A 27,487-nucleotide genomic window follows, 5' to 3' on the forward strand; every position below is an offset into this window, starting at 1 on the left:
ATGCCTGCCATAAGGGCGGACAACATTGCACAGCAAATGTGTCGCGATGAAGGTACGTGGAATGCGGTAAGCAGAGTCGTGACGCAAATACTGTCAGAGCTGCAGCGTCGATGGAAAAGGCAGCAGCAAATAAGCTTCGATTTGGAGGAAAATTCAGCACAGTGAGCAGTGTTTGATCTCGGGTCATCGGGGCGCCAGCGAACTGGAAGTCTTCTGTCAACCGGAATCGTCGGACCTCGGCACTCGAACCGCCAACCTGCTGAAGAAAGAAGAAGGAAGTGCTTCGGGTATATAGGGCACCGCCAGTGCGGACGTCATCCACCACCGGAACTGTCGGACCACCTCTGCAACCCGAAGACGAAAACGGCGCAATGCGCGAAAGCGTGCCCTGCGATAGCTGCCGGTAGCCGGGGTACCATCAGTGCGGAACTTTTCTTCGCCGGAACTGGTGGACCACCCTCGACGCGCCGGAGGAGTCAGGAGGACTCGAGTTAGGGGCTAGGGGCCAGAATTTTAGAAGAAGTGCATGAATAGTAATAAACAAGAAATGAAATCCTAACGTGCAAATTTATGACAAATGTTCAGCTTATGATTTTTAAGAATTTTAGGTCACTCCTGACGGAATCCAAGTTTAAAAGTGCTCGCGTTTTCGGGGGCACACCATTCGATACGGAAGCAACGCACAACTGTCATTTTAATTATTTCACGCATGCTGCGACGCAGCAAAGCTAAATCAACAAAAATGACAGTTGTGCGCCGCCTCTGAATCGAGTGGTGTGCCCCCGAAAACGCGAGCACTTTTAAACTTGGATTCCGTCAGGAGTGACCTTAACGGTAAATCGCTCATTGGAAATTATATCTCAAATGTCCAGGGAAAAAAGAGAAATAAGAATATAATACATTAACAATAATTTGTCATAAATTCAAGAATTTAGTAGAACAACGACTTTTACGGGAAACAGTGTTTTTATGCACTTAAAAGTTCAAAAATAACTTTAACATGGTCAAAACGTGAACGGAACGAATCGTAATGTTCACAAGGCTTGTAGAGCACACCAAAAGCTTTCATATAGAGGTTGTTGTGATAGTTTTCGGCGTTTAAATCTCTTGTTAATTTTTTTTAAATCGAAAATAGCCCAAAAACACAGGAGGCTTATTTTAGCATAATAATTGTGATTCAGGGCTGACCGGTTGAATTTTTTATACTTTTTGAAAACATGAAGAGGTCTACTATGCAGGTGTGTACTTTAGTTCAAGAACCTTCTCAAAACCAAAGATTTGTAATCTTTCCATCTACCGCAAATTAGTTTGGATAGCTTTATCTGACTGGTTGTACCATAATTCAGTTCACTGAATCGTACGTAATGAGAGAATCAATAATATAATCAGACTGTCTGGAATATAATGGTGCGAACAACTGGTGAAGTTTTCCTTTCGCATCTTATACGAACACAAAAGTTCCATCAAATCCATCCGCCTTGAATTACGTTAAAGTTGTAATTGTCAAATTATTTCCAGTGGTCGGAGCTCAAAATTACCCGACGAACGTTGTTGAAACGTAATTTCTGAATTTTTGCTCCCCAATTGTAATCCTCTGACCTCAGACCTTCGACTCTGAAGCACTTGAACCTTCTATGGATTTTTGCGACGGTGAAGACTCTTTTGTTTGTCGTTCCGGTTTCATTCTCTACCCGGAGTATGTACGTAGGTAATCCGGAAGCCGTTGCACATCGAGACAAAAAGCTGCCAGAGTTACAAGGAATGGTAGGTATGCAGTCGCATCCATCGTCGTTCGGTTGGCGGTTAGTTGCACGGAAGTGCACTGATGAAAATTTAATTACTTATTATTTCGTCCAACGACGACGGTATGCTGCAAGCATGCCACGTTGATGACACGGTGCCCCGAATGGCTGGATTCTCCATTAAGTTCAGAAACCAGGCAACACGATAGCTTGGCAAGAGGCTTAGCAGGATGTTACATGTGTGAAAACACAAGGCTAATCCACCCGGCGACGTACCTCGCTTGTCTTGAAATACAAATTGCATTGGAACCAAAAGATAACTAGACCAACATTTGAAAAGGGCGTAACAGCCAAAATTTAATCCTTCTGATATTTCGTCCATATATATAGCTTTGTATGTAGACGAAGAATCAGAAGGAATAAATTTTGGCTGTTACGCCCTTTTCAAATGTTGGTCTAGAAATAGTTTCTTTCCTAAACAGAAGAGAAAACGTTTAAAGACGCATTGTCTGTGAACACACATTTTAGTTCTAATTGTTTCTCAGAAACATTTAATCTTTACCAAAAATAAAATTAAAACAAGTTCCACTGAAATATATGAGGGCAAGGGGGACGAAACGTAAGCAATCTCACCCTCTATATATAGATACGATAAACGGCTTGAATTTTACACCGAAAAACTTGTCCCATAAGGTTCCACTTGTGCTAGCGCACCCAATCGTTTTTGATTCGAACAACAAGCCTTTCGTTGAACCTCATTGTACGGCCGCGCCGAAGGCAAGAAGCTATGTGAAAGTTTACCGTCGACAGCTGGTATTTGCAGTCCCGCATGTTCAGAAATCAAGAAAATGCTCAAAAACTCCCGCAAGGCACAAAAAGCAACAAGCAGTGGACATGGAAAGCAAAACTCACTTTCGCTCGCCAACTTTTCTGCCCGTGCTGCGCTGTTGTCGTTACACTGTGGCAAGATTTTCTTTGGGTCAATGGATGTAAGCCGCACCGCAAGTAATGGCCATTGGCGATGGAAGGTATTGTGGAAATATTCTTTTGTTAAAACAAGTTGAAGGTTCTAGAAAGGTTTATTGAATTACGAGTAAATAGCAGTTGGTCCTTCCGTAGTATGAATGACATAAATTGATCTTTAGGGCCAGTAGTGCTTCTCAGCACTATCGTTTACAGTGGAATTTAATATTATTACGATTAGAAGAAAAGAAGACGATCTTCTTGTCTTTTTGTCTACTAGGAATGGTATCAATTAGAAACGAACGATGCTGTCCGACGAAGTAATGCTGCTTCTGTTTGAGGCATCTTCTTTTGAAACCGCATAATCAAATGGTTCCTTAATCCACTGTGAGATTTACCAACATCAAACGACTGAAACATTATTCGTCCCACTGAAGAATCTGGCATGCAATGCGTTTTTGCAATCGATGAAATTCTACAATTCTTCCGTGCAACCATGGACGCACCCCCTCATTCCAGGCCCAATTATGGCGACCGTTTGATCTGGTAGTCAAGGCATCGAGAAACCTACTTACATTCGAGAAGGTTCAACTTTAATTGGAATCTTGCTGCCACCCACTGCTGTTCCGGTGATCCATATCCTGTCTGCAATATTAATTGGTTTGGAAAAGCTGACATCAAAGTGCTTGTTTGGGTGCAAACTGTATTTATCACTATCAGATTAATTTGCAGCTTCATATAGCAAGGGAAACCGAATGTCACTATAATGGTTTGCTGCCTATGATTGCTTTTCAACAACCGACTGGCGAATTTACATTGAAGATGATGATGATAGAGGAGAGTGAGGGAGCTGATCCCGTTTTCTCATTTACAATATATGAACCTGTGAATGAATAATTTGACGTGGTTCTTGCACAGACTCTTATAGAATTTTAGCTCGCGTATCATCTTGTGTAAACTGTTCTTAATTTCGGCAAACAAACGATTTTTTGAAGGTGAGTTAAAATTATTTTAAAAATATTTTTGAAAAACGAGGGGAATTGAATTGACACTCTTCATAAATAACAACTTCACTTGTCTTAAGACGAGTTAGTACTTACTATATCAGTCGTGGAATCAAGTCGCATCGTTTCCTATTGAAAATTGGATAAATCGCCAATCGGAGAATCAAAAGCTATGGGCAAAATCTAGGAAAAATCATTTTCTGGCACTGATATTCATCCGATTTACTCGCCACACGTTGCGTTCAGCAGGAGATTTTACAAGTATAAACAAAAGCAAAAAAATAAGACTTGTCCATCTATTAGTGTTATTTAAGACTTTTCTTATATGCTTATCAACCCTTTAAAACGAACGAAAAATCAGCATTACCGCTGCTAGTTTCAACCATCAGTTTTTTTTATCAAAATATGTTGATTTCAGACTTACTGTGTTCCTGACGGTGTGTTAGAGGTTCAACAATACGGTGGCGGTGCATGCAGTGTTTTGGGGGAATTTGATCCCATTTCTATAATATCAACGAAATAATATTTTTTCAACGTCGAAACTGCTTAAGTAAAACGATTAAGTCTGTCAAAGGAACAAGTCTACCCACCTTCCCCTACTGATGACTGGAAGATTGTGCTCGTTGAAATTATGTTTCTGCAAATGTTTCGAGCAACCAAGGCTATCCTTCGTTTCAGCTACTTGAAGAAAATTAACATAGATAATTGAGTTGTGATTATTTATAAAGTAATAACTTCGAGAAACTGAAAATTGTAATTTTTATCAACACGCAAAAACTTGACTATGTTAATTTGGTGGTTTACTGCTATTAATTTTCTTTTTAATAGACAATGTGCAAATGCACTTTTAATTGTTTTATTATTGCGTGGAATACGAGAAGAGTTTTGGAAGAATTAGAGCGTCACGACCAAAGCCATTCATAAGTGTCTTATGATTTAGGGTATGCAAGACCATATGGAAGAAGGCATTGGTAGAACGCAAAAACATAACAGACATACGATCACTTGTCATAAGACGAGTTTATACAATCCCATTGAATTCCACCACTTAATTGTATCTTGCCAGATACGTATTTCGACCTCAACAGTAAGGCCGTCTTCAGTGTCTCGTACTTGACTCGACTCGACATACGATGCTCATTGCTCATCATGCTGCCATCACGTTTTGAGGTGGAACTACGTCTATGTTTTCTATAGCGGGGTACACTTTGCGGTAATTTTTAATTTTTTTGGTCTCAAGGATGAGTTAACGCTTCTATTAGAACATTAAATTTCAATTATTTATCATCGATAAATGTCAAAAGCTTTAGGTAAACTTTAGGTAAACAAACCAATCCAGTGCGTACATCGCAAGCACAGACTTCAAAATTGAGCAACTTGTGGGTTTGGCTGCAATTTTAAGTTCCAATTTGAAGAACTAGAAACTTCCAGTTTAGCCATATCTAAATCGCAAATCATGCACATGACCTCTAAGGGCCATAGTGAGACGTCTCCCTTCTCACTCCTTAATTCTGACTTCTCACTGTAAAAATGAGAAGTGAGTAGTGAGACGTCTATCTTCTCACTTTTTAGTAAGAAGTGAGAAATAAGTAGTGAGAAGTCTCAGTTTTTACAACTCATTTCTCACTTTTCAAATGACCTTTTCGGTCAAATGACCTGTTCGGCCAAATGACCTATTCGGCCAAATGTCCTGTTCGGCCAAATGTTCTATTCGGCAAAATGTCCTATTCGGCCAAATATCCTGTTAGGCCAAATATCCTATTCGGCCAATCCTATTTGTCCTATTCGGCTAAATGTCCTTTGGCCAACCCGTACAGCCAAATGACTTTCGGCTAGATGGGTTTCGGCCTAATGATTTGTTCAGCCTTTTGGCATTTGGCCAAATGGCTTTCGGCCGAACGGGTTTCGGAAAAACGACTCTTCCCCAAATAAAACATTGTGCGGTGGTGGCCTTCCGGTGGTTGCTGCTGAATCCAACCTCAAGGATGGCGTCTGCTGCAATTTAGTGGAAAATCATCGCTTCATCGACCAGCACCAGCACTCAAGTGATATTTTCTCGAAAAAGTTGGCTGTTGTTGAGCTAGCGATTGGAAAGACGCATGATTAAAAGTTAAACGGTCATTTCCAGGACCAAAAATTGACATAAGATAAGGAAATAATGCGAGAAACCGGACAGTTATTTTTGGCCTTTCGTTATTTTTGACAGCAGCACCAAAGATATATTCCTCGCATGGTATTAGTGATTGCAAAGGCGCATTATTAAAATACGATCATTTCCAGGATAACCATCTTACACAGAGAAAGGTTTGACTTCCCGAGTAGACGAAAATAGCTCAATAATATCAAATGTTGATAAGATAGCAAAATGAGATATGGACATGATTGATATAAGAGATAAAAGATCAGGCGACAATATCAATATTTTGCACTAAAATATCATGAGGATATCAAGGCCATTAATTTGTTCTTATCCATAGCATATCTTGATATTTAAATGATATTTCGGTGCGAATTTTTGATATTGTGGCCTGTTCTTTTATCTCAATCAATCAAGTCCATATCATGTTTTGTTATTCTGTTCATAGCTTCTGCCCGGGTTGCCTGTTTGAATTTCACGGTTAGGTGAAATTTTCTCGCAAAATTGTGACTCGTTTTATGGACTGGAAATATGGTTCCCTGGAAATTAATCGGTCTTTTTCAGCACCACTTTTATATACAGTTACTCGCAAAATGCACATCTTGGATTAGATTAATATTCTCTGGCGTTCTTTCAATTTATTTCAATTGTATGTTGTATTTAAAATATTTACCTTATATGTATTCATTTAAAAAATATCGCAAAAAAGATCCATAAGTTGTTGCAAAATTGAGTGCACCACACCAAATGTTTTTTCAATTTTCTTATAAACATAATCAACGTAATTCAACGTCATTTGTTAATGGCAACCTCGCCTTCTTGTTCCCGTCGGATCGTTGTCGAGAACAATTTTCACCGGATTACTGTCCGACACTCTGGCTACGTGCCCGGCCCACCACAGTCTTCCGATTTTTGCGGTGTGAACAATGGATGGTTCTCCCAAAGCAACTAGTGGTTCATTCGCCTTCTCCACGTACCGTCCGCCATCTGCACCCCACCATAAATGGTACGCAGCACTTTCCTTTCGAAAACTCCCTGTGCGCGTTGGTTCTCCACGAGCATCGCCCAGGTCTTGTGTCCATAGAGGACTACTGGTCTAATAAGGGTTTTGTAGATACTCTGTTTGGTAAAGCGGCGAACTCTATTCGATCGGAGCGTTTTACGCAGTCCAAAGAAAGTACGCTTTCCTGCCATGGTGCGTCTCCGAATATCTCTGCTGGTATCGTTATCGGCGGTCACCAGTGAGCTCAAGTACACGAATTCTGCAACTACCTCGATTTCGTCACCACCGATAGAAACTCGTGGTGGGTGGCTTACATTGTCTTCTCTTGAGCCCCTTCCTATCATGTACTTCGTTTTCGACGTGTTGATGACTAATCCAATCCGTTTAGCTTCGCTTTTCAGTTTGATGTAGGCTTCCTCCATCCTCTCAAAGTTACGTCCCTTGATATCTATGTCGTCTAATATTATGTCCCATAATATGTTGCGTCTCCGAATTTCTCTGCTGGTATCGTTATCGGAGGTCACCAGTGAGTACACGAATTCTTCAACCACCTCGTTTCCATCACCACTGATACAAACTCGTGGTGGGTGGCTCACATTGTCTTCTCTTGAACCTCTTCCTATCATGTACTTGATGTGTTGATGACTAGTCCGATCCGTTTAGCTCTTCAGTCTGGTGTAGGCTTTCTCCATCCTCTCAAAGTTACGTGCCATGATATCAATGTTGTCGACGAACCCAAATAACTGGACGGACTTCTTGAAAATCGTACCACTCCTGTCAATCCCTGCCCTTCGTATTACTACCTCCAAAGCGAAGTTGAATAGCAGACATGGAAGACCATCACCTTGCCGTAACTCTCTGCGCGTTTCGAAGGGACTCGAGAATGCCCCTGAAACTCGAACTACGCACATCACCCGACCCATCTTCGCCTTGATCAATCGTATCAGTTTTTCCGGAAATCCGTTTTCGTGCATTAGCTGCCATAGCTGGTCCCGATCGATTGTATCATATGCGGCTTTGAAGGCGATAAATAGATGATGTATGGGCACGTTGAATTCGCGGCATTTCTGTAATACCTGACGTACGGCAAACACCTGGTCTGTGGTAGAGCGTTCATCCATAAATCCCGCCTGGTACTGCCCCACGAACTCTCTTGCAATTGGTGTTAGTCGGCGGCATAAAATTTGGGAGAGTACCTTGTAGGCGGCGTTCAACAATGTGATTATGCGGATTGTTGTTACAATCCAGCTTATCGCCCTTTTTGTAGATGGGACACACGACACCTTCCATCCACTCCTGAGGCAGAACCTAATCCTTCCAAACCTTGGTAATCACCCAGTGTAGCGCGTTAGCCAATGCCTCACAACCGTGTTTAAACAGCTCTTCTGGTAGTTGATCAACTCCAGAGGTTTTGTTGTTTTTCAGCCGGCCGATCTCCTCCTGGATTTCCTGGAGATTCGGAGCCAGAAGTCGCATGTTCAGCGCGCGTGTTCCTAGGTTTATTACCATACCGAAACCATTGTCTGCCACATCGCCATTCACTCTTCGTAGTGCTGCCGCTACTAGGGTTTTTAGTACCGACCCTTTTTGACGAGTCCCGGTACTACGGTACTGAAACCCTCAGTACCGGGAGTACCGGGAAAATACCGGTACTGGAAGATTTTCTTGACAAAAAGTTAAACTTTGTTTGCGAGAAAATTGGCGCCAAATCATTCTCGTTCCGAATAACTATCAATTTGTCAAAACTCAAATGGGTCGGCTTCCATGAGGGGAAAATACACCCGATTCTTTTTTTACACGGGGGATGCGTTCCGTGTAAAAACAGTTTTCAGTTCAAAATTTGAAAATCCGTGTAAAAAAAGATTTATGATTTCTCGACGAATCATGCAAAATGGAGCAACTTTGCAAAAATTTTGTATGGCATTTTTTTACACGGCCGTGTAAAAAAAAATCCGTTTTAACCTTCTGTCTGTGCTCAAAAAAACTTACGTTGTCTGTGCTCTGGGGTCAAATTGACCCCAAATTGAGCAATCTATAACTTTTTTATTGTTTGGCCGATTTTGGATTTCTGGGGCTGTTTCATCTTTCACCTTTCAGGTCGTAACCAAAGATTGACTATTGGTAGGCGGGTACATCGCGGGGAGGGGTTTTAGTGAACAAGGGTACAAAAACAGTGATGTTTCATGATTACTTTACTTATATCTGAAAATCCTACCCATTTTGAACTGCACCTTTTTTAAAAAGGTTATGCAGGAAGGTGTGTGCTTCGGCATGAGGCGTTGATAAGGTTATAACTTGACCGCCAGGTGATGGTATATTTGAATTCATTATTTTAGACTACTCAAGATATTCCGATATATAGAATTCTCCTCAGTATAAATATTCTTATGGTACAAATTTAAAATTTGTTATAATGGCGTTTTGATCAAAGGTCGTCTAGTGGGAATGGACTGTCTAGTGATGGAAGTAATAATTGGGAATTTTACAAATAGGCGGCAAATTGGCTAATCTTTGGTTACGCATGTAGACCCAAAGGCCTTAGTTCCAGGGTTTTCTTGAATGACCTAAAACATATTCTGTGAACACATTCTATTATTTGCAGCATCGCTGGAGCAGGTTGAATGCAAAGAAAACTTTTGATGAACTCTACCACAACATTCATGATTGCCAAAAATGGTACAAACCAAAATACATCAGATCTCACATGCAACAATATACTCAAATATAACAGCTCATTAGCGCCGCATCTTGGAAGAAGTGCTCATTAAATTGAGCACCGCTTTGTAGTCCTGGACATCCTGAACAATGTTGCCGAATACAACTTGGTTGTAGGTATGACGTATCGCAATATTTCAAATATGCAAGAATATTGCAAGTACACTAGCGCCGCCTATTTGTAAATTTCCTAATTATTTATTCCGTCACATGACAGTTCATTCCCACCAGACGAACTTTGTTAAAGACGTCATCTTTACAAATTTCAAATTTGTGCGATAAGAATATTTACACTGAGGAGAATTCCATATATCGGAATTACTTGAGTAGTCTAAAATAACGAATTCAAATATACCGCCACCTAGCGACCAAGCTCTAAACTAATCAATGCCTCATGTCAAAGGACACACCTTCCTGCATAACATTTTTAAAAAGGAGCAGTTCAAAATGGGTAGGATTTTCAGATATAAGTAAAATAAGCATGAAAAATCACTGTTTTTGTACCCTTTTTTACGAAAACCCCTCCCCGCGATGTACCCGCCCACCTATAGTCAATCTTTGGTAACGACCTGAAAGATGATTAAATTATCTCTCGAAACAGCCCCAGAAATCCAAAATTGGCCAAACATTAAAAAAGTTATAGCAATTTCAATTTGGGGTCAATTTGACCCCAGAGCACAGACAACGTAAGTTTTTTGAAAAAAGTACACTGTAGCGCAAATTTTCAATATTTTTCAAGCGGATTTGCACCTAGGAGACAGATCTCGGCGAGTTTTACCAAACTACCAAAAATTAGGAGAATCGGTTGAAAACTAAAAAAATGGCAGCCACTCAAAGTGGCCTGGGGTCATATTGACCCCTGAGCACAGACAAAAGGTTAAAACAGAATCGAGTGTAACCATCAAATTGTGTCAAATTTCAACTAAAAATTAAACGAATCGGTGGAATGGTTCACAGCCTAAATGTCAGCGATGGAAAATGAGTACGTTTTGACAGATAGGTAGCCAACATGTTTGGGGACGATAACAAAGGGAACCGCAGTGCCAATCGTTCTCTTTAGTTTATTACCTCTGTTGTTAGGTGTTTGAAATTTTAGTAAAAAAAATTAATATCTTTTTTACTAGCTGTTGCATTCAAATAATGTGGTTTTAACCATCGGAAGTTTTAACCAAAACTTTTTCCTTAGTACCGAAAATACCGGTACTTTCATTAAGCCAGTACCGGTATTTCAGTACCGAAAATTGGTCGGTACTCCCGGGAATTCCGGTACCGGTACTCCCGGTACTAAAACCCTAGCCGCCACCTTTGGGTCACCTCACGCTCGTTTGTAGGAAGGTTCCCGTTTATGTTCTTACACATATCTAGCTGTGGCGCGTGGCCCTTACGTGAACGGTTCAACTTCTCATAGAACTTTCGTGCGTTATTAGCGGGGTTGCTCCGTCTATTCACGGCCTCGATCTCCCTGCTGGCGCCTTTTTCTCCGAAAAATCGAGTTTGGTGTGATCCGCGCCCGTTTGTATCGTGTCTCGTTCGCCTCGTGCCGTGTTGCAGCAATCTCGCCCATGCTGCATTCTTCTCCTCAACTAACTGCTTACAACCGTCATACCAGTCGTTTCTGGTATGCCTAGCGACTTAGAGTTCCACGTTCCAAGCTTTCAATCGTGATCCTTCATTCGTCGCCTAGGTCGTTGCCGATTGTATCGAGTCGTTTTATCTTCTATGTCGTTCGTAATGGTTGCCCTGTCTCGTCGGAGGGCCGTCGTGTCAGGGCTGTTTAGTGTTCCACTTAACACCAGGACTTGGGCTTGTGCACTTTTAGCGGCACACGGTCGCTTTGGCGGAGCCTACTTGCGGATACATGCAGCTTTTTATACAGGTTTAACAGGGCCCACTGTCAAACCCCACCACATCCTAGGCAGGCACCACAACTCGCAGATGGCCTGGGGAGGGATCGTCAAGCTCATCTAAAATTGGTTAGTCGATCATCATCTCAGAGTACTCATCAATAGGAATATTATTAAATGAGTAGTTTTTTTTACGTAAAATTTACGTTAAATTTTTTGCGAATTCTATGGGAGTTCAATTAGATTTTTATGCTAACTCATCTCAAGACTGCATTTCTGTTATACTCACTTTCATCTACCGTTACAAGCAGATCACTTGTGATATGGATTAAATTGTACTGCTTAGTATTTCCTTCCACATGAAACCATCGTCCATAAGCCAATATACAGTGTCATTCGTCTCAAAGCCAGCCGGGTTAAACAAAAATCAACTGGGTTTGTGAGCTGAGTATTGAACAGCAGAACGGTCCCAAGAGATGGGGGTTTTGCGGTTATTTCAAAGAGAAACATCATATGGAGGAGAGAAATTGGCACTCTTTCCAAGTGGTGCCGCAGTGTAAGAAGTGTGCTTCAACAGGTTGTCGTCGCAAAACAATTTCAATTCTTGTTCGAGGAAATTTATGAAATGCGATTCGTTTGGGAATATTATTTTAGGCTTTCTACAAATTGTTATTGTGTATCAGACACGTGTTTTGGCATTAGCTTTTAACTCGGCGTTTCTTTTATTTGTCAAAGAGTTCAAACTTAAAGCGATGAGGAGTAAGAAACGATGTATGTATGAGCATCATCAGTGGGTTTTATATTGGATTCGTACGTTTTACAGGCACAACGGATATTTGTAAAAAAAATGATTTATTGTTTGGCATCCAATGGATGAATAAAATACTATATATAATACACCCAAAAAACAAATCTGACAATTATTGTATAAAATCTGGGCATATACAATTCTGTAAGCTTTTTATACAAATATTGTATTAACATAATACAAATCTGTATTATTTTAATACAATATTTGTATAAAAAGCTTACAGAATTGTATATGCCCAATTATTATACAGTTTCTGTAAGGTTCTTATGCAGAACTGTATTAAAATCTGCCATTCCCTGGTTGGGTGTAGATGCTTTCTGCTATCAAGTGTGGCAGGTTGATATCTGAGCATGGGAATTTTGGCAACCTAGTTGCCCAAAGTAACGGTGTAGTATTGATTTGGTTTTATTATTGCTTGTCACTTGGCTATTTAGGACGTAGACCACTAAAGCGATGCGAGTCAAACTGTGGATGTAGCTTAGAAGTGGAAGCATAAAAATGAAAACATCAAAGCGAACCGGAAGTCAATTTTCGTGCTTTATGCTATCCTGTTTTCAGATAACAAAATATAAGGTACACCGGTGTCAGCTGAAATGGGCGAGATAAAGATACTTTGAAAATTGATCAGCGTATGGGATGCAAAGGTCCGAAGTAAAAAATTTCGAAGTGAAACAAATCTAGGGCCATTTTATTTCCATGACCTATTGCCAAGACAAACTCCTTTCGACAATCTGCATTTTAAAGTTGAGTCACAACTGGGTTTTGCCTCTGCTGCAGTGCCGTGAAATCTCAACGTTTATTGAGGTATTTACCCAATTGTGAGTTTAGCCTAAGTAAATCTCAATCGAATACTGCGATCTCAATTAAGGTGAAGGTTGGATGATTACCAAAACAAAGTTTTGGAAGTGTTTGTACTATAAAAAGATTCATTTACTGCAGTAGTATTAGTGTCGTATTCATTACAACATAAATTAATATGAGGGTGGCCCGAAAAATTGAACATACGCCACCACGTCCACCCGACTGCATTCCATGTTCCGAGTGTCCTCCGAAAACTTGAGCCGATTTGGCAAAAAACTGATTGAGCACAGGCCGTTTCAAGTTTGAACGAAAAGCAGTATGAGAAAAGGACACTTTTCATTACTCTGATTACTACAGCGCATCCCCACTAAGCGCAAGCGTACCCCCATAGCGAAGAGCAATACTCCAAAGCCTTCACTCAATGTGAATCACATCTTAATTAATCTAACAATCAGTAATGGATTCTTGTCTTGTCTTGTCTTGCACATGCACAGCCAGTATTGAAAAGCATCCTGGAAATGTCGGTTGTATTCCCGAGCATTTTCTTGTCTGCATTAATATTTGCAGCATATCATAAATATGAAACAAGTATTAAAACGGCCAGGCCCACCGTGCAGGCTTGAATTTGGGAGAAAATCCAAAACATCCCGGCAATCATATTATTTAGTAATAAATAACATGATCAACGAAGAGTTTTGAATCTACGAAAGGAAGAAACGAGGACAGCCGTACCAACCGTTTCACATTCAGGGGGAAAAATGATTGATGAAATCGTTGGGAGTGACTTTGCTAAGAAGATTAATGTACACTCCTTGGGTCCTCGACGTCTTGGGATGAGGCAAAGTTTTTAGTTTAGTGCCCTGGCTTATACACTATGAAAACATGACGAATACTTATGTACATCAGTGTACATATAGGCCTAGGTTTAAGCGCCATTACTCCCTCTCTGTAACGAGAAAAAGAAAAAGAAATAAAAGCGATGAAAACAAGTGAAAACTCATGACGATAAAATTATACCATATACTTACAACATCTCCATATTTTCCGTGCTTGAAATCGTTTTTTTTTGTTTAAATTACCCCCGTCAAAACACAATTTATTGAAAAAAGAAAAAAATATCAAGAAAGAACAGCGCTTCCGAAAGAAAATTATGAAATAATAATAATAATAATAATAATTGAGGAACGTTCAGATTATAAACTTGATTGTACAGCCCCATGTCTTATCTGTCATATTGAAAACCATAACGATGCTCATGGTTGTATTTTTTAACGTACTGTCACTTTAAGGTGAAGGTGGGTTGAGTACCAAAACAAAGCTTTGATAGTATTGGTACAATAAAAACTTTCATATTCTGTAGTAGTATTGGTGTCGTATTTATAAAAAAACAAAGAATATCAGTAGGGTGGTTCAAAAAACGACCCAGCACCACCATGCTCACTCGATTCCGTCCCATGCTCCGAGTGTCCTCAAAAAAACGATTTAAACACAAACTGGTTGAGCGCAAGCCAGTTCAAGTTTGTATGAAAACTAGAATGGGAAACTAAACCTTTTATTACACTGGCTACGGCGCTTTCCCTCCAAACGCTGGCGAAAAGAGAACCCACATAGCTGAAAGCAACATTCCAGAGACTTCAGTGAACGAAAACCGCACCGCAGGAAAGATCCATTGATTACGTAACGCAAATATAGCATTTTATACTCCACTCACCCTTATGTCACACTTTTTGTATGAAGTATCTGCCCCTGGTACGATAGTGTAGACTAGACTAGACTAGAAGTATCTGCCCCTGGTGCGATAGATATCACAGACAAATTCTGGGTATTTTGTTGAATTGCACGTTTCACTGATGCCTTCTGAGAAGCCTAATTATCATGCGAAAGAATCGCAACCTCGATTATTTAAAATCGACTCCCAACTATTGGAACGACCATTCAATATGGATTGCCTATGGAGTTGAAGCTCTTAAATATTTCATCCCGTCATATGATCTCCCCCCTCGCCATCGCCCAATGACGTAGTGCCAGAATCAGAATAATGTTAAATTCAACCTCTCCATATCAACTGTCATACAAACCTGAAACGACCTGCGCACGGTAAGCCTCTATTCAAACCAGCCCAAACCATTGGATGACACCCAAATTATAAATCATACTCAACTGAACATGGCGAAGCAAAATTATTTTTTGAACCACCCTACTTATTAGTTTGCTGCTGCCGCACAGTGGGACCAATTCCAAAAAAGACGGTCATAAATGTTAGAAGTGAATAAAATGGTCTAGAAGGCCACATATTGTGATTTTTCATTGAATAGATGGTTCATCTTCTCGGCATCACGGCTAAAGGACAACTATCGGAGTGAGAGGTGGGGCACCAGTCGTCGCAAGCACGCTATAGTACTCTAAGACAACGTGCTCGCACCAAGTAGTGCCCCATCAAATATCAATGACTGGCAATGTAGAGTTCTCTTTCTATGAGCATTTCCACAGGTATTTAATTAGGTACCGATTCCAGCCGCCTCGCCGCAGTGCTAACGAATTTTTTTTTTCATTGTTCGAAATTGTAAACATATGGAATAGGTTTTGTTTCGTCCTTAAACAAAGTAAAGCTGTAGAGGCGCAAGTTGTTACTTGATATTACGATTCATGTGAAAAACTCATGATATTTTTACAGAGTAGGTTTGGAAAATTAGAAGTAAAGGATAAAATAAAATCCTCTCCCTAAATTATCCATTGCGACTAGACATAACATGATTTGATAGTTTATACTACTTTCATTATCATTATTTTCAAAATCTCATAGCGCAGGAGCCTGTAAGAGCTTATGATCATGTGGGATTTCCTTAACAAAATTATGCGTGAGACAAGAACAAATGGTGCTAGGGGGCGTACACATAGTACTTAAGCACTTATGGGGGAGGGGGTGGCTTCTGTCGTTTTCTTACGCACCATGTAAATAAAAAAACATTTAAGTATGAAATAAATCTTACATGAGGGAGGGGGAGTCGAAAACCCCAGAAAAAAATTGCTCACGTAATAAGTGTATGGCCCCTAGACAATTTTAAGCTGATGTCACACCATTGCATTGGGGCAAATGAGAAGTAGAAAGAAGTAAAAACAAATTGTGCGTTGCTGCACTTATCAAAATTGATTGGCAAGACCGAAAGGACCACTGTCAGTAAAACCGAAATAACTGAGCGGGCGGAGGGTGGCGGAACCTAATTTCTTCAGGATTGGATTCCTGACAAAAAAAATGAAGCTTCAGTGTGAATTTCATTGATGGGTACCGATGGGTACCTTTTTGAATTTGACAATGAATACAGCAAGAAGATAATACAATAATAATTTTATACATAATAAAGACCGAGTACTTTCTGCGCGATCAAAAATAATTTACGAACGTTTAAGCGTGGCTTTATTAGTTTTACGGCTACACTTTGTAATGATGCCAAATATAATAGGTTTGGAAGATGTATACGATGTGGCCGACATAATGAAGCAGTAAGATAAATGTTACAAGATTTAACATAATTAAAAATCGACAACATGCTCAACTTGTATTGACTATAAAGGTAAGATCCACCCGAATAAAATGACTCAAAACTATGTTTACATGATCATCAAGTATTCTACTAACAACCCATGACTCAATTTGGATTTGGATCAATTTGGATCATTTTGAAAAAATGGTTTTTGACCGTCTTTTTGAAGAATGGTCCTTCTGTGTGCCAGTACCGGTGCACCGCGGTGTTTACATTCGTTCCGCGATCAGTTTTTAGTCATTTTTTTCGGGCAAAACTAGCAGTTTATACTAAGTTTTCGGTTAAAATGAATGACTGATTTCAAAAAGTGGTGTTTAATTTGCATTCTATCAACATTTCGGGCTGCTCATGTGCGGAGCACCCAGTCAACATTTTGGTACCTATAACTCTTGATATAGGTTATTATATAAGAACCAACTAAATCGTATATAATGCACAGAATGGCTATATACGTACCAAAGTGGAGGCGATATAGGCACATACGAGTTTTATTTCACGATTTTTCACGACATCATACGAACAGTATTACGATTAAACATTAAAATATAAAAAAAATCTTACCAGCACCAAGTTTCGAACATGCGATCTTTGGATCTGCAGGCGGATACTCTACCACGGCACCATAGTGCACATCTTGAAGTGAGTCAGATTTTTGTCCAGCATAAACTACACAATTTATATCTTTACAACTGCTTGAACTTCTGCAAGCCACTTGGACTGAGGTGGTTTCGGTTGTATTACGATTCACGTAGACATTCATTCGCACTGATATAGGATATTACAAGGAATATAAGTCATTATGAGTTTTTATTTACACAATTACGATTGATTTTCACTATGGTAAAAATTATCGTATATGATACGTTCAATACAACATTTGTCGACAATAAACTGATAAAGTTTGATATGCAGTGCGATTTAGATTTTTAATGGATGCAAATGCGACTTTATTTGCTGTTTGTTATACGATATGTGGTTTACTGGGCAGTGAGTAAAAACTTGATTTTTCCAATGCCCTTTGAGAAGAAGTGAAGTGCAGTGATGAACCCAACAAATCGCGAACGGCTATTAAATTGGCACGAAACTGCTGATTTATGCAACAATTCGAGCCGGAATACATAGGATTCATTGAAGAAACATGTTCATTATCACGGAAAGTAAGGAAATATGCTGTGAACAGGTTAGTAATTTGAATATTAAACTTTTGTTCGATGCTGTTCGATGCATTCGAATGTTGGTGGGAGAGGAGTGCGGGAGGTGTGGGGTTGGCCCGTGGAAGGTCCGGTGCCATATTGGCTGCCATCGTGGTACTCTTCCAACTATGTCCTTAAGTTTAGTTTGAGTTTGATTCGATTTTTTAACTTTATTTTTGGTAATTTTGATACCAGTGATCAGTTCTACACTTAATTCGATTTATGGGATGTAACTTAGAAGCATATAGACGAAACATATTGGAAACACTCTTTAAGATGAATCGTTTTTATTTATATTACACTGAAATGAAAACATCTAATTGGAATGTGCAAGCGCCATTACTCGCCCCCTGAAAAAAAAGGTAAAATAGCAAAAGCATGAAAATAAGCATAACAAAATATATATCTTTTACTTACTACTGGTCCATATTTTCGTGCATGGAAGATCGACATCGAGTTCGAGTATTCAACTTTGAACCTCACTATATACAAAACGTTTTTCGACTGATTTATTTGCCCCAAAATTTCTGGTTTGATCACATAGTTACTTGATTTTGAATATAGAAGACATGTTTAAAAGATGGCGTGATGAACGTTCACGGAGGAGTTCACATGCATTATTTCACTCGTTTTACTACGTAACGCTTGCGTTAAATGGATATTTGCAAAAGTGGAGCTTCACAATAATTTCTGATACGAAAAAGGGATGGCCTGGCATTTTCTTGCACTCCTTACAAACAACAAATAATTTGTATGGAAAATGCTTACTATAGGAGGGATGGGGTTGAAAATCCATGAAATTCCTTACGTAATTAGTGGACGCATTTAAGCAACGCCACATGAAAGATCAGTAGGGTTCAAAGATTCATTGGCAATAATTTCGTTGATTTTTATGTCACATGACTTGAAGCATGTTCTTTGGCACATGCGTGTACTTGGCAAATAAATAAATTACCAACGACGACTCATAATGTCATATAATAGAAAATCAATCCACCTACCTTTCGGTCCATATAGTAGAGAAGTAGAACATCCTACAACTTACCAACGCGTATGGAGTACCCTTACCGATACACCGATACAAATGTAGATTCCTACAGAGAACGGCAACGAGAACAGGCAACGAAAAACGCGTCCTCAAAGATTTCATCCATTCTAATCCATTCTTCTACTCCTTATAAAGGTTCCCCCAAACACACGCGACACGACAGTCGCGACGCGATTCTATCGCTTGGCGACAGCGATTCTGTCGCCGTTGGTATGGAAGCAATAATGGTGTATTGCCTGCAGCGACCCAACGATAGAATCGCGGTGACTAGTTGTCGCCGTCGCGGCGATGAAATCGCTTAGGTTTGGGGGAGCCTTAATAGTGCTGTCCAATGAGCAGCTCGAAGTTGTTCCCGTCCTGTTCGTTCTTTTTTGTCAACAAATGGGCATGAGCAGAACAGGGAGAAACTTCGAGCTACTTCGAGCTCTCATTGGACAGCACTAATGTTGATGTTTGAGATGTTGTTCGATTGATGGAGCCACCAACTGAAACACTAGTCCGCGCATTCGTTTCTCACCCGAAAACTTGGTATGCACAACTCCCAGTCCAGCCGATTTTTGATTCCGAATGGTACTGACTCGCACTTATATGTTGCACTTCGATTCCAAATTCTTTTGTTTTTTTTTTGTTATTTTTCCAAAAAACTTCTGGGAATTTCAGGGCAGTCCGCCATACAACACTTTTTTGTAAGTCTTGTCATTTTAGAGCTACATCGATTTGAAAAAAAAAATTCTTGACAATTTTTGAAAAACTAAGTATGCAGAGTGGCTGAGAAATACCATATCTTTATGCCCACCAAATTTCATTCGATTCTGGAATGTTGCTGCCAACCGCTGGTCGAGTTGGCGCGAAATTCGTCTAAATACGTATTTGTCGACACATAATGGGATTATGTAGTAAGCGTTAATAGAAAATTTATAAAACAATAAGCTTTGAAAACAGTTTTATGATTTAGTTAAACGGCGCAGCCAAAAATTTTGATAATACACGACCGTACGAGGCAGTATGATTTAAGTTTAAATTTATTTCGAAATTCCGCGGAATTCCGTTAAATTTCGTTAAAAGCTAGTTTTTTCTAACGATTTTTTTGTAATTTTACGAAACGAAACGAAATTAAGAAATCAGATTTCGCCACGCTCAAATTCCGCGGAATCTCGTTTCAAACCACCTGAAAGGAAATTTTTCGAAATACCGCATATGCTTACTATTTGAACACTCACCCAAGCCAATTGAGCTAAATGTAGTCATGTATCTATTGTTCTAATGTTGGTTTTCCATTATAGCACCCAAATGAGTGCTATAATGGATTTTATGCTACCCATTTGAGTTGCATAATGTTCATTAAAGCACCCATGTCATTGGTATGTAAAAGTAGGCCATTTTATCACTCAAACGCCAACTGTAAGCCAAGTATTATGATCAGGAATTGCAAAAAATATATTAAATAATAAATCAATTGTTTCCATCGGGTTGCGAAAGAATGGAAGAATGGAACTTTTATATAAGTGCTTGATAGTATTATTTTATTGATTAAAACATTCATTTCTTAATGATTTTATATATACAAACTTTATCGCAAATGCCCAACACGCATAGTAAAAATTGTCTCAAATTCCTTAAATGCACTAAAATGCAAAACTTCAATATTATCTTACTATTGGACAATTATAATGCACTCGAACTGTACGCCTGTCGGGAAACTCGTTTATTTATGCAATAATATCAAAATATTCAAGATAAATTTCCATAAAACGAGTGTTCGAAATATGAAAAACAACAAGGCTAACTAGATTTGCTTATCAGCGTCATTATAATAAAGAGTGCAGTTTCAACAAAACAAAAGCAGTTTTTTACACAGCGTTCTAGGGTTTCTCCATAACTAGTGCATTGCTATGTGTTGATCCGGCTGTCAGTGACGGAATGAGTGATGTCTCGCTAGGCCTGGAAAGAGTGTCGGGGGCAGGCTTGTAAAATGTCATCTGCATGTCATTTGACTAATTTGTTAATAACTTTCTTTAGAAATAAAATTCACATCATAATTTTAGATGTACTCATAACGCTTGAGTAGTGCTATATTTTTGTTCAAGGGTACTTTGCTCTAAGACTGGAGAATGGAAACTCTCCAAAATGTCACGAGTCATTTGACATAATGTCATTTGAATGACATTTTGCCTCCCACGCCCCAGATTACATATTTACAGCAATGTCTTGCTAGACAAAGTTGTATGCACATTTATGCGCTATAAGTTCGTCATACATCCAGAATCAATAGCTAACTTCTGAAAAAAGTTCTGGGAAAATTATACAAACGAATGCAAATGACATTTTACAACACTGGTCGGGGGATTGATGCTTCTGCGGAACCTCAGAAATAGGAAACGTGAAAGGGTCTGCATCGTAGCTGAGGTAGAAGCCACTTGCCTTCATCCGTCTACAAAAAAAGATGCGAAGCTGCCATGAGCGATTGTCAAGGGCGTAGCCAGAGGGGGCAGGGTGGGGCCGTCGCCCCCCCTAAATTGTGGAAAGATTGAACAGGTACTGAAATGAATTCCCTCAAACATGTGCACTTTACTATCCAATCATATACAGAAATAGGTGGTTGAAATTCAAAAGATTCCTAAAACTTACTGGATGCCCTCCAGGATCCATCATACAGTTAAACCTCCATGAATCGATGTTCTATGACTCGATATCGACTCATAGAAGCAAATTATGCCATATTAAAAACTATTTTCTGGGCTACTGTGATGGTCCCTTCAAACAGCTTCCCGAGGATTTTCTATTCCACATCTCGATATTTCCATGTGTCGATGGTCCCTTCAATATCGACTCATGGAGGTTTGACTGTATATGTAAGGTCAAAACAACTCGAAACATTTCGGGCCCAAAAATTCTCCTTGAAATCCTTCTAGAAGCTCCCCTGGGAACTTCTGAATTCCTCCGGAAAGTTATCCATAAATTCCTCTGAAAATCGCTCGAAAATCCTTCTCATGTAATTGTAATTCCTCCTTATCTAGAAACCCCCCACTAAATTTTTTTTACGAAATTCACGAGGAAATTCCTTGAAGATTTCTTTCCTTCTCTCCAAGATTTACTTCTAGATATGTCTTCGGCTATTCTCTCTTCAGGAAGAATCCGGCATTTCCTTCAGGCATGCATTCGAGAGTTCCATCAAGAATAAATACGGATTTTCTTCCCAAAATTCTATCAGAAGTTTCTTCAAAAATTTATGACGGAAATCCTCCGATTTAGCTCTATAATTTCACTTGTAAATTTATAAGAAATTCCTTCGGACATTTTTCTAGGAATATCTCCGGGAATTCCTCTCGGAACTCTTCCTTTAATTCCTCCGGGATTACTTCCAGGAAATTTTCCGGGAATACCTCCAAACATTCAATAGCGAAATCATCTAGCATTCCAATCTGGAATTCTTTTCGCAATTACTTCAGATTATCCTTCAAGAAATCCTCTAGAAATATCTTCATGAATTTCTACTGGAATTCGTCCAAGTATTTCCCCAGAAATTCGTACAGGTATTTTTTCGGGTGTTTCTTCAGGTACTTCTCCAGGAATTCCTTCAGGAATTTCTCCAGGAGATTTTCCGCGGAAGTGTACTAGATTTCCTTCCGGACTTCACTCGGAATTTACTTGGATATCTGCCAAGAGTTCTTCCAGAAATTTCTTCGGAACAATCCGCAGGGATTTTCTTCAGCAATTCATCTGGGAATACTTTCAGGATTTCATCTGGGAATTTCTGCATTAATTCCTCCTGGTATTTTTCTGGGAATTCCTTCAGATATTTTTTCGGAAATTCCTTTAGGAACTTCTCTAAGAATTATTTCAGGACTTCCATGTGGGAATTCCTCCGGAAGTGCTTGTGGGAGTTCCTCCGGGAGTTCTTCCAGGAGTTTTTCCAAGAAATTTTCCGGTAATACCTCCAGGAACTTCACAGGGAATTCCTGGACGATATTTGGCAGGAATTTCACGGGAAATGGGATTTCGGAAGTTCCTTCAGAAATATTTTTTCTCTTCCTCTAGGGTATTCCACCGGATGTTCCTCTGAAGTTCCACCAGTAGTTCCTTCGGGAACTCAATCAGGCTTCCTTCCAGGAATTCATTTAGCATCCACAGATTCCTCCAGAAGTTCCTCGGAGAATTTCTCTGGGAGTTCTTACGGGAATTCCTCCGGGAGGTTCTTTTAAGAATTCTTCCAGGAGTTCCTCCTGGAATTCTTACGGAAGTTCCTTTGGGAGTTCATCCTAGAATTCTTACGAGAGTTCCTCCGGAAATTCTTCCTGTAGTTCTTCAATAAATTCCTCCAGAAGTTCCACCGGCAGTTCCTCCGAGAATTCCTCTGAAAATTTCTCCAGAAATTCCTATAGAAAATCCCCCGGGAGTTCCTCCGGAAATTACTCTGGGAGTTCTTCCGTGAGTTCCTTTTCAGAGAAACACCCGGAGAAACTGCCGGTGAAACTCCCGGAGGGATTCTCGTAGAAACTGCTGGTGGATCTCCCGGAGGAATTTCCGAAGGAACTGCCGGAGGAGCTCCCGTAAGATCTCCCGTAAGAACTCCCGGAGGAATTTCAGGAGGAATTCCTAGAGAACCTCCCGGATGAGCTCCCAGAGAAACTATCGGAAGAACTTCGGGAGGAATTTCCAGCTTAATTTCTGAAGAAAGCCTAAATGATTTCCTGAAAAAAGCCTGAATAATTTCCTGGAATCGAACAAATTTCGTCTAGCTGAAACCGTTGTTGGGGTTTGTACCCAGACCATCATCATTATCAGAGGACCTCCCGGAGAATTCCCTGAGGAGCTCGCAGAGAAATTCTCGGAGGAGCTTCTGTTGGAAAATCTATATAAATTCCTGAAGAAGCCTAAATAAATTCCAATTCTGCCGAAATTCCATGAAAGAATTTTCAGAGGAACTGCCGATAGAACTACCGGAATAATTCTCGAAGGAAATTCTAGAGAAATTCTTGGTGGAAATGCCGGTGGAACTCCTGGAAGAATTCCAGGAGGAATTTTCGGAGAAACTCCTGGAGGATCTCTCAGTGGAAATCTTGAAGTTTCCACCGGAATTCTTTCAGGATTTCATTGCGAATTAATCTAGGAATTCCTCCGAAAATTCCATTGTTGATTTAATTTTCGGTATAATTTCTGAATAAACTTCCGGTGGAATTTCTGGAGAAATTCTTTGAAATTTTCAGAAGAAATTATTAGAAACAATTCGCGGAAAATTTTATGGAATTTACACAAGAAATTCGAAGATTTTTCGTGAAATTCTCAGGAATGTTTACCGGCAATTCTGCGGAGTTTCCAAAGAATATTCTTATTCTTAAAAATTGTGGGAAACAGCACGAAATTATTTGAATTATTGCAGGGAATTCTGCAGAACTTATAAAGAAGTTCGTGAAGTTTTTCTTGGAGTAAATAATGGTGGAATTTTCGGATCAATTCCCGGCAAAATTTATGGTGGAATTCCTGAAGACACTGCCGAAAAAGTTGCTGGAGGCATTCCTAAAGAATCCCTGATAGAATTTCGGATATAATGCCAGGAGCAATTTTCGAAGGAATTCCTGGAGAAAGCTTGCATATTGATTTTTTCTGCCTATTTTATAATAAATATTATTTCAGAGAGGATTTGTTTAGAAATTCAGATGTATGGTTTTAGTTTTCTTAAACTTATGGAAGAATACAGGATTTTTATAATAATTGTTATAGCCGATTTTATATTCTTTCTGAATACTAAGTTCGTTAATATTTTTTTCACTTTATTCAATATCTGATAAGCAATAAATCACGCATTTTTAAATCCATTATTGTTTCGATTTGGTTTGGATTTGGTTTTTGTGTGTGTGTGTGTGTGTGTGTGTGTGTGTGTGTGTGTGTGTGTGTGTGTGTGTGTGTGTGTGTGTGTGTGTGTGTGTGTGTGTGTGTGTGTGTGTGTGTGTGTGTGTGTGTGTGTGTGTGTGTGTGTGTGTGTGTGTGTGTGTGTGTGTGTGTGTGTGTGTGTGTGTGTGTGTGTGTGTGTGTGTGTGTGTGTGTGTGTGTGTGTGTGTGTGTGTGTGTGTGTGTGTGTGTGTGTGTGTGTGTGTGTGTGTACAAACTAACCCCCACTCTCTGGCAGTGATGTTATGGAAGAAAGCTGTCTGTTAAAACAGTCAGATTTAATCCGGGAGTTAGAAAGTGCTAGCTCTACTGCAGCTCCAGTGACCCATTTCAGAGTGCCTGGTATTTCATGTCCACTCCGAGGTCACTATCACTAACAGTAAGCCCCGCCTGGTTATGCAACCGTTTATCAAATGTTATTTCAAGCTGTTATTTTATTGCAAGGCACAATGGAAAATAAATACGTATATCAATCTTATACTTTTGCAACAAAATAAGAATCATTATGATCTAAAGGTAACAAAATATAAATTTCATATGCATGGTAATATATGCATTATGCATTGGTAAGTTTTTCATTCAAGATGCCTCTTTTTTTATGAATAACCGGCTGAGATTTTGTTATGCTTGCTACTAAAATTATTTGCTAAAACTGAACGAGAATTAATTTGTCAATGCTGTAACGATTATTGTTTTATATATTCCTCGTTTTATTACCATTATGCTTATGGTGCTGTTAACACGACGATTGGTGCTTTGTACTCCAGATAAATTATCCTTGGTAACTAACACAATATCCTATCCAGAGCGTTAATGAATAAAGCTTCCAATGAATGATTAAATTTGTTATGATTAAATCATTCTTCTCTATGATAAAGATTACCCAAGTAACCACTAAACCATAAAAGACGGCATTAATTTGGTTCTATAGTCGCATAAAAAAATGTCAACAATGCCTGAAGGTACTATATTGTTGCTAAGTGCTGCTTAAAAGCCACTTCTTGCGAAATATTCAACCGATGTACTGCCTGCCCCCACTTCTTCAACCACGCCAATGTATGAATACAAATCATGTTTGACAGTGGGTAATACCCGCTAGTGAAAAAATCAAACCGACGAAAAGGATTTTTTCGTTTTGTCTTTTTCTTTTATCAAATGTCAAAAAAGAAAGTTATTTTTCTATGCTTCGTTTCTTTCCCCCATTCGGTATTCTCCAGTTTGTTTACTGTACACCTATTCTATCAAGTTATATTTTTTGCGAAGCAGTCCAGTTTTCCGGTGCCTTATCCAACAGCTCCATCTTCCCGCTGCGACTAAAGGTTACTGATAGCGGTATTTAAACTGAAGTGCTGACTACCAAGTAAGTTACTTTTAATCAACAAACTTCTTGATTATTGATTTCAATTTGAAATATGTTTCATCCCAGGAAGCCATGTCGAAAACCGTTGCAGTTGCAGAAATAATGCATGCCATACAACAAAGAAGACCCATCGATGGATTCAGTCATCCGGAAACTATGAATGCGTTTCGCAAACGGAGCCGGATGAGTCTGCGAAGGAAAACGACAACTTGACTACCAAAGTTAACAAATGCTTGGTATTATTATCGCACGTTAACACAAAGCTGGATGCTATGGCTGCCATGCAATGCGAACAACAAAAATTAAATTCAACATCCGAAGTAAAGCTTGCAAAAATCCGATTGCAGCCTATCAAAAGTTTGGCAGATCTTGAAGCTCTGGAGGACAGATGTCGTGATGACGATTTTGTGAAAACAACAGTGGCATCAATAGGGAAAATCCATGGTCGTCACCGCTTTACCAGCCAAGGAGCTACAGTAAGCCTTCAAATCGTGGACCATTTCTTCTCTCGCGATTTTTTGATGAAATGCTCATGGACAGGAATCAGTCGCACTTCTGAAGGTGCACCAAACAACGGAAAAATCCCTTTCATGAAATATGAAAGAATGATCAACCTGTTTCATCAAACAGTGTTACATTCGGACCCCAACTACACTTTAACCGATTGTAAAAACTTCTTACACCGGTGTTTGAAAAATTCTAAGCAGAGATTCGAAGAAGTAGCCGGCACCAGAAAACCCGTTTCGCGGAAGCGGGAGCGATTGACAAAACGAACGGAGAAACCTGAGGATGAAGAGGGGCACTCTAGCGGAGACATCAAGACCGAAAGCATTGAGGTAATGGACGATGGAAACCCGCCAGATGAAGCAACCGGTAGTACATCATGGCAGATCGAGTTTTTGGAGACGGATGAGGAATGTGTTTAAACTATGTAATCTAAATGCAGTATAATGTTTTAAGTGTTGAATTAGTCTTCAGCTTTTGACGTGAACCTGTTTTTTAAAGTTTTAATGAAATGTTTTTCTAAATAAAAGCGAACTTGTTTTTTTTTACAAAATCTGTTTATTTTTACGTATATAGTACAGCAATTATCAACAGGTAATGTATGTTGTAGTGGTATGAATACGTTGATTTGTGCGGCGACTAGTTTACAAAGATTAAGTGAAATGGATAAACTATACGTTCTTTGAAATCATTATCTGAAATTGTTCTGTAGACGTAGAAGACATCTGAAGAAAATGGTTTTTGTACATGAGATTCAAATCGTTTAAGTTCTGAACCAACAACCCCTCTTTCATTAACAAAACTTATAGCAACAATCGATTTTTATCGAGCGATAAGAACCATTTGTCTTCGAATCTGTTTGTCAATGTGAAACCTTCTTGCAATATGCAACACGTGAAATTTCTGTCATTGTGTTTTACACGTTGTTTCA

The 27,487-nt window shown here is 39.4% G+C and overlaps 1 protein-coding gene across 1 annotated transcript; it reads left to right on the forward strand.

The window, feature by feature from the left end:
• On the forward strand, window positions 1-26,978 carry LOC134209324 (uncharacterized). Its single transcript, XM_062685311.1, has 2 exons — window positions 1-52; window positions 26,119-26,978. Exons 1-2 carry the CDS (start codon window positions 1-3, stop codon window positions 26,976-26,978), a joined length of 912 nt encoding a protein of 303 aa, XP_062541295.1.
• Window positions 26,979-27,487: the final 509 nt, after the last annotated feature.

This window comes from Armigeres subalbatus, chromosome 2, assembly GCF_024139115.2.
Source record: "Armigeres subalbatus isolate Guangzhou_Male chromosome 2, GZ_Asu_2, whole genome shotgun sequence".
NCBI lineage: Eukaryota > Metazoa > Arthropoda > Insecta > Diptera > Culicidae > Armigeres > Armigeres subalbatus.